Below are 14,793 nucleotides of genomic sequence, written 5' to 3'. Positions count from 1 at the left end.
TTTTAGCTATTCTTCACTTTTCCCAATTCCCATAATACTCGCCTGCAGGGTTCTTCCGATCGTCACGAAAGCCTTCTTCCCAGATCACCAGCCCAAAGGTCTCAGAGGATCTCCGTGGAATGACCCCCTCAGATACCTGATCACTGAACTCAGCGGTGGCCACTCACCAGGCAAGTCTGGGGGATCGCTCCGCCACAAAATCCCCTGGACCAACTGGGGGGCTAAAATAGCGTCCCCGGTACCTCCTGGCTGAGGCTCGCCAAATGTAACCGTCTCTTTTTAGTCAGTAAGGAGGTCCAGACAACTGATCCGTAAAGATAGACTTTTATTGCCAGCAAGATGCAGCTAAGACAAAGGCTCAGTACAACTGCATGCCCCTCCCCTTCAGGAGCAGACTCTTATGCACTTTACAGTTCTTATCTTTTACACATGCGTTCTAAGCATTGCTGAGCAAGCATATTCCGGCTGAAGGGGCTACTGACCCCCTCCCTAGACACCCTGGAACTTTCGTGAAACTTCTCCCATGTTCTGCAGGAGAGGCTGCTGGGACTTGCAGTTCTGGAAAGGAATTCGCGAGTCTGCAGTAATACAGCCCTTCACATAATACATCCATTGTTCTATTCTAGGTTACAGCAGTGAAAGCTTATCAGAGAATAAGAACAGCGAAGCCAAAAAAAATGAAAATGTGCAATGTGCTGACAGAGAGTTTCTCAATGTCCTAATTACAGCTGTATTGCAGACTGTAAGTAAAACCCGTCATGAAGCAGGGAATTCTGGTACATGAAGTCCTTTGTCAGGTTGAAGCTTTCAGACTCCTTCAGGTAAACTGCTACGAGAGAGTGTCCCACAAATGAAAGCCAAGTAATGAATGGATCCACAACCGAGAGTAGTCTGTAAGCCCTCCTCCTGCCCCCTCCCACAGCATGAAGGCTAATTGGCCAGGCCGGCAGTCAGGGAGCGTGCAGGCCGGAACTGATGAGGCTGCGGCTTGGTTTCCGCACGGCAGTGTGAGGGGAGCGCAGGGAGGGATCCGTTTCCCCTTTACACCGTCGGAGGGGAGGGGGCGGGGCTTCCGGGCTGGAGAGCTGCTATGGCAGGTGCTGCGCGGCTGCTCTCTTTGTATCCTATGTCGGAGAGGCGGGCGGGCTCGGGATATTTTATTATTATTATTTTTTGGGGGGGGGGCGGGGCTCGCTTCCACTAAACTTCCTCTCCCGTCACATTCAAATCCCGTTTCCCGCCTTTTGTCAGGCTCCCTTTCCGGACTTCATCCCCGATCCGTCCCCCCCCCCCCCTCTTCATGCCCAGCACTGCCGTTACCGCGCCTTATCGTGGCGGTAGAGGTACGCAGCCCTGTACGGAGACGCGTGCCAGGCGGTCCTTGCTCGGTGGAGCTCACGATCTAATCGAGACGGGAGACGAGGGAGAGGCATTTTCTATAGTAAACGTACAATCCCGAAACTTTTGTTTGCCCTGCCTTAGTCTCCTCTCTAGGTAGTAAACTCCATGGAGCAGAGACGGTGTGTGTCTCTGTACAGCGCTGCCTAAGACTTTTAGCTCTCTCACCTGGCTCTAGACCGCCTTGAACCTTGGGAGAGGTGGCTTATAAATTGAAAACAATTGAAATTGAGGACCTGGTTTGGAGAGGGGAGGGGGTGGTGTAATATTATAGTTCCTTCCTTGACTGACTGGCTCTAGCACGCTGACCGTGCCCTTTCCTTCCTGCCTGGAGGCCAAGATCGCTCATGATACCCTCGCTCCCGATGCTGAGCCTCGGAGAGGTGGCATCACCAAGCAGCTCTCTGTGAATGGAAACATCCTTCATGTGTGAGTGCCCCCTCCATCTGGGATGTGTCCCGGGGAGGAGAGGTTCCACAGTGTCTCGAGGATAAAGTTGTTGGCTGTATTTTGGAGAGATCTATAGGTTGTGTTGGAGGGCACTGTGGTAGATCAGGAGTATTTTCTGTGGGTATAAGACTAAAAAAAAAATAGAATAGCCTATCAGATTCGGAAAACGTTATTGGCATGACATTGTTACATGTATTGCCTATCGGGAAATGTGTTACTTATCAAAATCACAGTAGAATTCAAGCATATCTAGGACAGATAGAATGCAGGAGGAGATGGGAAGAAACAGGAGGGCATTTGAGGCTTGGTTAAGGTGTGAGTATGACCTGGAATTTCAGAGGTTCCAAAAGATGGAGACAACAAAGCTGACTTGCATGGAATGATAGTTGAGCTTTGTCAAGCTGCCAGGGAGAGGTGGCAAGATTGAACAACCCCAGGGCTTTGGTATGTTTTCAAGTATAATTACAGCACTGTGGTAGGTGACCGCAAGATGGCTTGGACACATTCTTCAGCTATTGGCAAAGGGAAAAAGGAGCAATTTATTGGAGGCAATCCAACATGTATAGCTGACAGCTAGAAGATCTCCTTAAAACAGAGAGGGCTGGTAAGGGCAAGGAAAAGCGATGACCAGAACTAGAGTAATGTAAGCAGAGACAACATCATGGAGCAAATCATTCTTATTGCCTGATATTTACTGTTACTATGTTTAACATTTGCAGATAATTGTTTAACATCAGTCAGATCCTTGTTATGGTTTCAAGATACAGTGTTCCTTCATTGGTTACATGCTGCAACTGTAGTAGTGACCTCCATCTCTTCTCTTTCAGGCAGTGGCAGGCAGAGGAGGCCAGAATCCTACGTGTTTCAGTCAGTTCTTTCTTGGACCTACTCTCTCTCACTCTACAAACAATGGATAGGTTTGGCCCTCCTTTTAGTGGATAGTAACCTTTGGGGACTAGTGGATGCTTGGTAGAAATTTGACATCCGCCAGTGGGACTTTGTACAAAAGCATCTCAGGAGACACACAGCCCAAAAACAATGCCATACTTCTTTGGCTGGTTTATTTTTTTTTTTTTTTGCTGCAGGACTAGAAAGTCACTCATACATTTTTGCTCTCTTTCACTTGGTTTCAGACATGACCTCTTGATCATTCCCCTCACCCTTGCTGTGATTGAAGGAACTTCTGAAAGCTGGGAATATTTGGAATAAACAAATCTTTTTGTTGGTTTATTAGAACCAAACAATGCTCTAGCCTGTAATAAATGTATCCAGTAAATAATCTTGTTTGTCTATCTGTCCTCTTCATGTATTTCACCTGTGGACCATCCAGCACTCTCTGGATTGTTTAACTGGCATAAACCATATAAATTATAAGGGTACAAAGAGAAAGGTAAAACAGTTATAATCTGATCAACTGTTGGGGAATGATATGCAGGCAAAGAATTAGTCACTGGATCTTTATCTGCATTTATTTTTCTGCGGTCTTGCATTCCTTGGGAACAGTATGAGATTTCTTTGGATTGTTGTTTATATGGTGCAGTTTCCTGCATTAGATGGAGAAAGGTGGCAGGAGCTGGCAGAAAGCCTGCTTTGTGATTCCGGTGCAGAATCTGAGCGAGCATGCTTTTACTACAGGTAGATCGTATCAAAGAAATCTGACTTTTTTCAATTGGTTTGACTAGAAGATTAGAACACATTAGATGCACTGTACTTGGATTTCAACAGAGCTGTTGCTATTGTCCCACAAAGAAGACTCATTAATAAACTGAGCAGCCTGGCAGTGGGTCCCAAGATGGTGAACTGAATTATAAGCTGATTGAGTGATAGACAAAGAGGGTTGTAGTAAGTAAAATTTACTCAAGAGGAGAGAAGGATGTTGAGTGGAGTGCCTCAACTGGTGGTTCTGTTCAAAATCTTTGTGAGTGATATTATGACAGGGTTGAAAGGAAAGCTTTGCCTTTTTTCAGATGACACTAAGATTGGCAACAGAGTGGACACTACTAAGGGAGTAAACAAAAGAAGAAGTGATCTAAGAAAGCTTGCGGAATGGCCAAATGCTTGGCAGTTAAGATTCAATGCAAAAAAGTGTAGTGCCCATTTGGAGAGCAGAAATTCGAGGGAGCAATAAGCAATGGGCAGTGAGAAGCTGATGTGCACCGTTAAGGAGAGAAACCTTAGGGTAATAGTGTCTGATGATTTTAAGGTAGTGAAACTGTGTTTCTGTTCATACCCCAGCTCAGTCCAGATATGTGGGTTTTGCATCCCTACCAGCAGATGAGACAGAGAATAAAAACTTTTCAGGCACTGCTACTTAACCGAGAGTGCCACCTACAGTCCCTCAGTATTTCTCTGTCTCCAGTTGATGGTAGAGGTACAAACCTGCAGCCCGAACTTAGTTATAAAAAAATTTTTTTTAGGATAGAATAGATTTAGAAAGGAAGACCAGAAGTGAGGACAGTGGTCCCAGAGGTGTTAGATTCTTTCATGGGCCATCCCTCTGGTGGAGCAGGGTGGGGGGGGAGGGGTTTGAAAATCCCTGACTAGGCTCAATCCTTGATTTCCAGGGGAGGGAAAGCCAGGGGTCCTGGTTCCCTTGCTCCCTCTGAGACCCTCTCACCCAGTCCGGCCATTTGCAGCAGCCAGGAACACCCAGAAACAGGACAGTATAACTTCCTTTTGTTTTCTGGGCTGCTTGGGGGGCTGTTCTTTAAGAAGGAAAAAAAAAAAGAATAAGGGTCAGGTAGGCCTATTCTTGGCAGCGGCGGTCAGCAATCAGCTTGGCATCGGGGTATACAGGGAACTGCGCGACTCTTTAGGTTTTTCAGCAGCTGGGGCTGTGATAGCATCGGCTGCAGGGCCTGCCTTTATTCGCTCCCGCTCGGGGCTATTTTTTGCTACGGGCCACATAGCTGGTCATGCTGCTTCCCGCGGAGTGCAGGAAAGTGTCGGGCCTATGGGGGGAGGCGTTTCTGCCTCAATGCAGCCCTTCTCTATAGCGGCTGTCCGTCTGGAGGCGAGGGAGCCTTGGCAGAAGGATCAGCTGGCAGATGCTGCACCCACGCGGCAGACCCTGGGGGGGTGAAAGTGTGGCAGCCATTTTGGCTCCACCTGGCATGAGTCCTGCCATAGATAGGGAGTGCAGAGTTTCCCCTCTCCTGCTTTCTCCAGTGCATCAGGAATCTGGAGAAGGTGAAGAGATGTCAGCGGGACCAGCAGCTATGGAGGAGGGAACTGTGAGGGATTTTCCGTGGATTTTGTGGTGTTATTGCATGAGGCCTATCTCATCAAGAAGGAACTAGCAGGTAAGCAGTCGGCCACCCAGAGATCCCAAGGCATGGCTAAGACGTCTTAGGCTGAGGCACCTCCGAAGTTGGGGACATTTTGCGCCTCTTGGGCCTGGATTGATCACGAGCAGAGGAGGACTCCTCTGAAGTTTCTGATGGCGATGATTCTCAGGGGATCCACATATTGACCAGGGCACTGGTCAATATCCATATATTGGTCAGGGCACGGATCCTGTGGTGACCCAGATGCGGATAATGCTCCTCTGGCGGAAAGGGATGACTTTATGGTGGTCAGGTTAATCCACAAGGAGGATTTGCGGCCTCTCATCCCTCAGGTTCTGGAAGAGCTGGGGATCAAGGTTGTGCAAGAGGATTCTGACAACGAGGGGGTAAACCCGGTATTGAACGGACTGCATGGATCGCCAAAGGCCTTCTCTTTACCGAAGGTTAAGAAGCTGATTGATCGAAATGGGAGTTCCCGGAGGCAGGATTGAAGGTTGCCAGGGCTATGGCCATGTTGTATCCCCTGCCAGAGGACACCTTAGAGCTTTGGAAACTTCCAAAAGTGGATGAGGCGATGTCGGTGGTGACGAAGAAGACAAGTATTCCTGTGGCAGGGTCAGTGGCGTCGACGGATGTCCAAGATTGGAAGCTGGAGATTTAAAAAGCTGTTTGAAATCTTGGTTATGAGTCTTAGAGTTTGCGCTACTCTAATGCAGAGGGCTTGTTTGTGCTGGGTGCAGAAGATGCAGGAGAAGGCATCAGGGACCTTTGCTGATCCTGACCAGTATGCGCAGTTGGAGGTGGGGGTGGCCTATATGGCGGATGCCCTCTATGATATGCTTCACACTTCGACCAGAAATATGGTGTCGTGGTAGCTGAAGACTCCTGTGGATATGTAATTGGTCAGCGGATGTATGGTCAAAGGCACAGCTTTGTAATCTCCTCTTCAAAGGAAAGTTGTTTGAGGAGGACCTGGAGAAGCTGATGAATCATTTGGTGGATTCTAAAGGGAAAAGATTGCCCGAGGATAAGAAAGTAAGTAAGAAGACCTTCCCACCACACGCTTCTGTGAGATGATGAGATTTTATTCCAATAGAGGTTCTTCCGGATCCATGCAGAAGCAGGGTTCAGGAAGACAGCAGTCCTTTCGAATCTGTAGGCCGACCAGTGATAGTGAAGGACAGGGTTCCGGAGGTGGGAAATTCGTCCAATGTAGGTGGACTGGTCTACTCCTCCCTAGTGGCTGTCGGAGGCAGGTTGTCACGTTTTTACGAGGAGTGGACCAGAGTCACTTCCAACCGTGGGTTCTGGAAGTAATGGATGCTACGCCTTAGAATTTTCTCAACCCCTCAACGAGGCCTTTGTGTGTCCCGTTGCACTTAGCCTGGCAAGAGGACAGCAGTACGGGACACCCTTCCACAGCTGAAGCGATTGAAAGCCATCATCCTGGTGCAGCAGGAGGAGCAAGGTCGAAGAAGGTATTCTGTGTACTTCCTGGTTCCCAAGAAGGAGGGCTCCTTTTGGCCCATACTAGATCTGCAAAAAGTCAGTGCGGCCTTGCATATGTCACACTTTCGGATGGAAACATGGATGGTGATTGCAGTGTACCGCAAGGGGGATTTTCTAGCCTCCTTGGATCTAACAGAGGCATATTACCACATTCTCATCAGAGTAGACCATCCGAAGTTTCTTCGCTTCATGGTGCTAGGAGAGCATTTTCAGTTTTGAGCTCTTCTCTTTGGGCTGGCTACTGCACCAAGAATATTCATGAAGGTGATGGTGGTTGCAGCGGCCCTCAGAAGAGAAGGGATACTAATGCATCCATACCTGGATTATTGGCTCAGTCGGGCAGAGTCGGAGGTAGAGTGACACTGTTCCATTCAAGTGACTGAGCGTCTAAGGTCCCTGGGCTGGGTGATAAATCTGGAGAAGAGCCATCTGGAACCATGTCAGTCCTTGGATTATCTTGGAGCACGATTCGACACCTGGTTAGGCAGGGTGTTCCCTACCCCAGAAAGGATGATCAAGTTACAGTCACAAGTGGTTCGTCTATGGGATGTGCCGGTCACCAAAGTCTGGGATTATTTACAGGTGCTAGGTTCCATGACTTTGGCACTGGATTTGGTGCCATGGGATTTTGCTCACATGCGTCCTCTTCAGAAGGCACTACTGTCTTGTTGGAATCTTTGTTGGAGGAATTTCAGCTACCATTGCCACTCCAGGTCCAGTCTCTCGTGGTGGCTGTCGCATCCCAATTTGGAGAACGGAATGGATCTGGAAGTTCCGGACTGGGTGGTAGTGATCACTGATGCCAGTCTCACCAGTTGGGAAGTGATATATCGGGGATCTGCAGCCCAAGGGCAGTGGTCACCGATGAAATCATCCTGGTCAATCAACCGTCTAGAAACAAGGGCGATCCACAAGGCGCTGTTGTTCTTCCTCAGATTCAGGGACATGCGGTACTGATGTTCTTGGACAATGCGACGACAGTGGCGTATATTAGTCGGCAGAGCAGAATGAAGAGTTGCTTGGTGGCTCAAGAGGTTCACAAACTCTTTGCCTGGATGGAACTTCATCTAACAGCACTAGCAGCCTCTCACATGGCAGATATGGACAATGCAGGCGGATTATCTCAGCAGACAACAGCTGGACCTGGGGGAATGAGAGCTGTCAGCGGATGCCTTTGGGCTTATTTAGCACAGGTGGGGCGACCCCAGTTCGATCTCATGGCAATGAGGAAGAATGCCAAGGCGGCCAAGTTTTCCGCTGCCAGAGGGAGTTCGGCTCTGTGGGATCAACACCCTGCTTCAGTCGTGGCCAGGGAGGCTCCTGCTATATGTCTACCTCCCATGGCCGCTCATAGGTCGGATGTTGCATTACATCAAACAATATCAGAGAAGATTGATCTTGGTAGCACCCGAATGGCAGCACCGTCCGTGGTTTGCGGATCTAGTTCAGCTAGCGGTAGATGGGCCCATCCGGTTAAGCTACCTGAGGGAAGTGCTGCATCGGGGACTCATCTTTTTGGAACAGGTGAATCACTTCTGTCTAGTGGCCTGGCTTTTGAGAGGCTGCATTTCCGCTTGAAGGGATTATTCAGAGCCAGTGATTACTACTCTTCAGGCTAGAAGATCCTCTACTTCTTTGGTGTATATCAGGGTTTGGAGAGTGTTTGAGTCCTGGTGTGGGGCCCATGACGCTGTTCCTTTGCAGGTGAACGTTGCCCAAGTCTTGGCTTTTGTGCAAGAAGGCTTGTCAAAGGGTTTAGCCTATAGTTCTCTCCGAGTCCAGGTGACAGCCTTGGGTTGTTTCAGGGGGAGGTTGCAGGGAATACCCTTAGTGTCTCATCCGGACATAGTAAGTTTCCTTAAGAGAGCGAAGCATTTGCGTCCTTCAGTCTGTAGGATTTGTTTGTCTTGGAATCTTAATTTGGTTCTTCAAGCGGTGTGTGGATCTTCCTTTGAGCCTTTGAGAAAGGCTTCTTTGAAGGTCCTTACCCTGAAGACAGGGTTCCTGGTGGTAATTAGCCACGAGACGAATTTCAGAGCTACAGGCCTTATCATGCAGAGAGCCTTTTCTGCGAATTTCCGACGATGATGTTGCATTGCGTGCTGTTCCTTCCTTTTTGCCCAAGGTCCTGTCAGCTTTTCATCTTAGCCAGATGGTGGAGTTGCCAGGGCTTTCACACCTGACGTCTGATTCTTCCCATGCAAGGAAACTTCATCTTTTGGATGTGCGTCAGGTTCTTCTAAAATGTCTCAAGGTGACTAATGGATTTCAGAGCTCAGAGCATCTCTTTGTGTTATTCAGTGGACCAGAAAAGAGTTGCAAAGCAACTAAAAGTAAAATTGCTGTTGGTTAAAGGAGGTGATAGTTTCGGACTATATTTGTAAAGGTCTGTCGATCCCTGAGGGATTGCAGGCACATTGTTCTAGAGCTCAGGTGGCCTCCTCAGCGAGTGTCGTGTGTGTGTCTCCACAAGAGATTTCTCGAGCAGCAACTTGGTCCTCTTTGCACACTTTTACTAGACATTACTATTTGGATGTCAGGGCCCTGGAGGAGGCCTCTTTGGTGGAAGTTTGCTGCGTGCAGGTCTTTAGGGATCCCACCCAGTGTAGAGGGGCTTGGGTACATCCCACTTGTCTGGACTGATCTGGAGTATGAACAGAAGAGGAAAATTGGTTCTTACCTGCTAATTTTCGTTCCTGGAATACCCCATATCAGTCCAGACTCCCGTACCACATTGATTATTTTTTTTCAAAAGATTTTTCCTGCTTCTGGATGCTGCTGATGATGCAGAATTTAAGTTTGTGCTGTAGAATTAGGAATGAGATTGTACATAGTTCTCAGTTATTTGAGACTCAAAAGTTCCTTATCTTTAGCCTAGTTCAGGGTTTAGTTTGGTTGGGAGTTCCAACTTATTCCTCAGCTCAATTTAGAGGGAGAGAGCCTTGGAGTTTGGGGCTAGACATCTTGGCTTGGGTACAGGTCAATACTGAGGGACTGCAGGCACCACCCTCAGTTAAGTAGCAGGACCTGAGAAGTTTTTATTCTCTGCCTCCATCTGATAGGGATGCAAAACTCACTTGTCTGGACTGATTTGTGGTATTCCAGGAATGAAAATTATCAGGTAAGAACCAATTTTCCTTTAAGGCAGTGGCCAGAGCCAAATGGATGCTAGGGTGAACAGGGAATAGCATAATCAGGAGAAAACAGAGATAATGCCCCTGTACAGTTGGTTGGTGAGTCCTCACCTACAATACTGTGTTCACTTCTGGAGGCCATATCTCAGAAAGGCTAGATATTAGGTTAGATATGGTCCAATGTCAACCAAAATGGTGCAGGGTCTGTATCTAATTTCATATGAGATGAGACTTAAGAACCTAGAGGAAAGGAGAGAGAGGGGGAGGGAGGATATGATAGACATTTAAATACCTAAAAGCTATTTTTACATAAGAAGCAAACCTTTTTCCTAAGGAAAAGAAGCTGTAGAACATTGATATTTTTTTCCTTTTTTTACAGAAAGGGTGATGCAAACAAAATTGATAGTGGAATTCACAAAAGCATAGGATAAATAGAGAGGATCCCTAGTGGCAAGAGGATAGGATTGAAGCAAAAGCACTGGATCCTCATGACTTGGCAGGAGCTGAATGAACATGGAGGAAATAAAAAAAAACCTCACTGTTGTACTCTGTACATTTTATTTTCAGCATTTATATTTTCTTATCCCAGGTGCCTTTCAAAGATAGGGTTAGATGGCTAGGTTGAAAATGATATAAGGAAAAGTGTGCTTAAGAAAGTTTAGGGAAGGCCCAGGCGAAAAAGACGGGTAACTTGATTTAAATGAAGGTAGCGAAGGAGGGTCCTGAATGTCTGGTTCCAATGAAAAGGTGCAAGTAGAGAAAAGATCTGAATGTGAGAAGAGGCCTGCTTGGTGCATGGAAGCACAAGGAATGTATGGGATGAGGAATGGTATAAGTACAAAGAGGCTCAACATAAGAAAAGGGAAGACAGTCATCCTGATGCATCACTATCATTTGTAAAGTCCCCTGTTCAATCCCTAAGTCAACTCTTCTGCTCCCTGGGATGGCTGAGGATGCTGCAACGGCATGGTTCACAGCCTTTGCAGGGGTGGAAATTACTGTCATTGCTCAAGGGTGATGGCTGAGTGCCAGATCCAGAGCCCATCATTACAGGGTACCAGAAGGAAACTTGGTGCACAAACACCTGGGCCAGGAATATTGGATAGGCAAGGTGTAATACAAAACAGAAAAAATCTTCTGAAGAGCAGGAGGAAAAAAATGAAGAAAGGGAAGACAGGTAGGGAGTGGGCAGAAATATGAAAACATTTAAAGTTACACAATGGCATCGGAGAAGAAGACTGAAGAGCAGGGCTCAGACTAAAAGGTTCATTGGAGAAGTGGAATGCACTGACCTTTAGATGGGCAATGGTCTGCACCTGTTAGACATGGGTATGGAAATATTCTTTTTCTTGGTACAAGGGGCAAATGAGGCAAGCTTGTAGTTGTCCTGACCTAGAGGATGGAGGGCGCACTGCAACAATCACAAAACCAAGTCAGGAGCTTCTGCCCTTGGCCAATATTTGAGTCTGCAGTGTCACATAAAGGAAGGGGTGCTACTGGGTCTTGCTGTAACAAGATGGCTTTGTAGCCCCAAACTATATTTAAATACCATTCAATCCTTTAGCCTGGAGATGGCAGTCCTACAACCAAATCACTGTATATACACTGTGCATAAAGGACTACACCAGCCAAAGGGGAATGTAACCAGCAGTCTTGGGCTTGGAGATGACAGATTGGCTAGCTGGCTTCATCTGGATCAGGCCTGGCAAAGGCTGGTCTGAAGAGATGGCTAAGTTTTGGGATACCAGGTCAACCAACAGCCAACTATGCTTATGGTACGAGGGTTTGATGCTGATAAATCCTATCTTCTCGTGCTAATTGACTTGACTTAGCTGCCTTTGGCACTGTGAACCATACCCTGTTGTGCCAGCAGTTGAACAACATTGGAATTGAAGGCAGTGTTCTCAAATGGTTCCCTGCCTTCTTAAGAACATAAGCAATTGCTATGCTGGGTCAGCCCAAGGGTCCATCAAACCCAGCTGTTTCCAACAGTGGCCAATCCAGGCCATAAGAACCTGGCAAGTACCCAAAAACTAAGTCTATTCCATGTTACCATTGCTAATGGCAGTGGCTATCCTCTAAGTGAACTTAATAGCAGGTAATGGACTTCTCCTCCAAGAACTTATCCAATTCTTTTTTAAACACAGCTGCACTAACCACATCCTCTGGCAACAAATTCCAGAGTTTAATTGTGCGTTGAGTGAAAAAGAACTTTCTCCGATTAGTTTTAAATGTGCCACATGCTAACTTCATGGAGTGCCTCCTAGTCTTTCTACTATCCGAAAGAGTAAATAACTGATTCACATCTACTCGTTCAAGACTTCTCATGATTTTAAACACCTCTATCATATCCCCCTCAGCCGTCTCTTCTCCAAGCTGAACAGCTCTAACCTCTTCAGCCTTTCCTCATAGGGGAGCTGTTCCACCCCCTTTATCATTTTGGTTGCCCTTCTCTGTACCTTCTCCATCGCAACTATATATTTTTTGAGATGCGGCGACCAGAATTGTACACAGTATTCAAGGTGTGGTCTCACCATGGAGCGATATAGAGGCATTATGACATTTTACGTTTTGTTAACCATTCTCTTCCTAATAATTCCTAACATTCTGTTTGCTTTTTTGACTACTGCAGCACATGAGCCGACGATTTTAAAGTATTATCCACTATGATGCCTAGATCTTTTTCCTGGGTGGTAGCTCCTAATATGGAACCTAACCGTGTAACTACAGCAAGGGTTATTTTTCCCTATATGCAACACCTTGCACTTGTCCACATTAAATTTCATCTGCCATTTGAATGCCCAATCTTCCAGTCTTGCAAGATCCTCCTGCAATGTATCACAATCCGCTTGTGATTTAACTACTCTGAATAATTTTGTATCATCTGCAAATTTGATAACCTCACGCGTCGTATTCCTTTCCAGATCAAAATAAAGGCAATGTATATGTATTTCACTTGTGCTTTCTCGTATTACACACAAAAGAGCCCCAAGAACAAATTCTTGGGGAAAAAAGAAAAAAAGCACTTAGGCTTTCAAGCAAACCATACCAAAAATCTAATTTTGTATTTTAACTAAAATCAATTTATTTATTGCAAATACATTAAAACAATTTTTTCAATATTTTTTACATAAAACCAATCATTTATTAATCCCTTGTGATGATATATTGTTTGTTATTTCATACAAACATCTTAACAATTTTCTAAAGAATCATATCAACCTTAACCCAACTGTTAATAGCTTTCAACACTATTCTACTCCTAACCTCTCTGAAATATCTTGCATTTCCGATCATCTGATGTTAATTGTTGCTGGTCTTTTATATCGGAAAACACCACACTATATTAAATACCTTATATATGTATCCACATGATAATACTGTGTAACCCTTAAACCATGCTATAGCGTGAACCTCAGGGGTCCCCCTGAGGTGTCGTCATCTCCACCGGATATTTAAGGTCTCTGATATCGCTAACTAATCGCGTTACCAAAGGGTTTCCTTGCTACTCTGCTTCCTTGGACTTACCAGGGGTACCCGCTCCTCGGGTCCTCGCTTTCTCTTTGCTTTTCAGATTGTAGTCTGGAACCAGTACTCGCTCCTCGAGGGTCCACGTACTCGGACTTGCTACTGAATACTACTTCTGCCTGGAAGTCATCACTGCCTACTGCACCAGTGAGTTACCATCTCTCAGAGCGTTCCCTGGAACCAGGAACTCGCTCCTTGAGGACCTAATCCTTTCCAACTCCTAGGCAGCTTCTAGAGACTATTGTGTGAGTGCTACCATCAAGGACCTGCTCCTGATCTCTGCATACCCACTATATTCAGTTTCTCTACAGCTCAGTTATCCAGGATCGATGTTCCAGTATCTGAGGGACTACAGCCCAGCCGGGCATTCCAGCTCCCTACTGCCACCTCTGGTGGTTCCATATATTGTCTAATAAAATAACTAGTGTGTGTCTGTCTCCATACTCTGAGCCTGATCGGTGGTCCCTCTCGGGCTCTTCCCCCGGGGCGTGGTCATCTGCCACCGGCCCAAGGATCCACCCACACCTACCTCGTACACTAACAGTATGGATAGGTGCGTCCAAAAGGTGACTTTATCATGGTAAAATTAAGTATGGAGGATAGTGAACTAGTGATTGAAGTTCACTAACTCTTCTTGCCGATGTCAATGCTACAAGGAATAACACCTTCCTAATAGCACAAAAGATGGAAGCATTTGTGACTTTACCACCACGTTGATATCGCAAGGAATTGGAGGCTTTGCGATTGGTGGTTGAAGTTGTAGAACTCCCTTCAAGAAGCGTGACACCAATGGCTGAACTGAAATGGGATTTCTGTCTTTTGTTGAATGATAAGCAGCTATTGACAATGTCACTCGTCCTGAAGCAAACAGCAGGGGAATAAGAAAATGGGTTTATGCTCCTTGTCCCACACCACTTAGGTATCTTTGCCACTTAAAGGCATCATTCTTTCTGGTAAACAGCTTTCTAGTGGAAACTAAGGCATCCCAGATGCTCAATAACAAAAGGTGACTTAATGCCTCCATCAGATGTACAGAATAATACATGGGGTGGAGTAGAGTGCCATCTCCCTGAGCCAGAAGGTCTGTGTTGTTTCCCCAGAAGTATTGGGGGCCAAACCAATAGGTTTTTAATTAATTTATTTCTAATCTTTTGTATACCACTTATACAAAATAGAGGTCTAAGTGGTTTACATATTGTAACATACATAACTGAACAAATAACAAAAATTCTTTAAAAGTCAAAGTAGGTGAACCAGATAGGCATAGCCAGGCTGGAGCTATGAGTATAAGATCTGCTTCATCTGAGATACATTTCTGAACTGCCCAACTTATTAACGGTATTAGGGGATACACCAAAACAGATCTCTTACCCAGTGTATCAGGTACACATCCTGCGAGATTCTGTCTGGAGCAAACCTCGGGTAGTTTTATGTTGTTTTCTGTTGCGAATAAGCCTAAACATGGTTTCCCACGACCTGAAAAGACT

General features: G+C 46.1%; 1 protein-coding gene across 1 annotated transcript; it reads left to right on the top strand.

The window, feature by feature from the left end:
• Positions 1–1,017: 1,017 nt before the first annotated feature.
• On the top strand, positions 1,018–2,879 carry LOC115082617 (EKC/KEOPS complex subunit LAGE3-like). Its single transcript, XM_029586828.1, has 3 exons — positions 1,018–1,119; positions 1,699–1,827; positions 2,676–2,879. Exons 1-3 carry the CDS (start codon positions 1,091–1,093, stop codon positions 2,788–2,790), a joined length of 273 nt encoding a protein of 90 aa, XP_029442688.1. The 5' UTR covers positions 1,018–1,090; the 3' UTR covers positions 2,791–2,879.
• The last annotated feature ends 11,914 nt before the right edge of the window (positions 2,880–14,793 follow it).

This window comes from Rhinatrema bivittatum, unplaced genomic scaffold, assembly GCF_901001135.1.
Source record: "Rhinatrema bivittatum unplaced genomic scaffold, aRhiBiv1.1, whole genome shotgun sequence".
In the NCBI taxonomy this organism is placed as follows: Eukaryota; Metazoa; Chordata; class Amphibia; order Gymnophiona; family Rhinatrematidae; genus Rhinatrema; species Rhinatrema bivittatum.
This window is presented reverse-complemented; position numbering and strand designations above follow the sequence as displayed.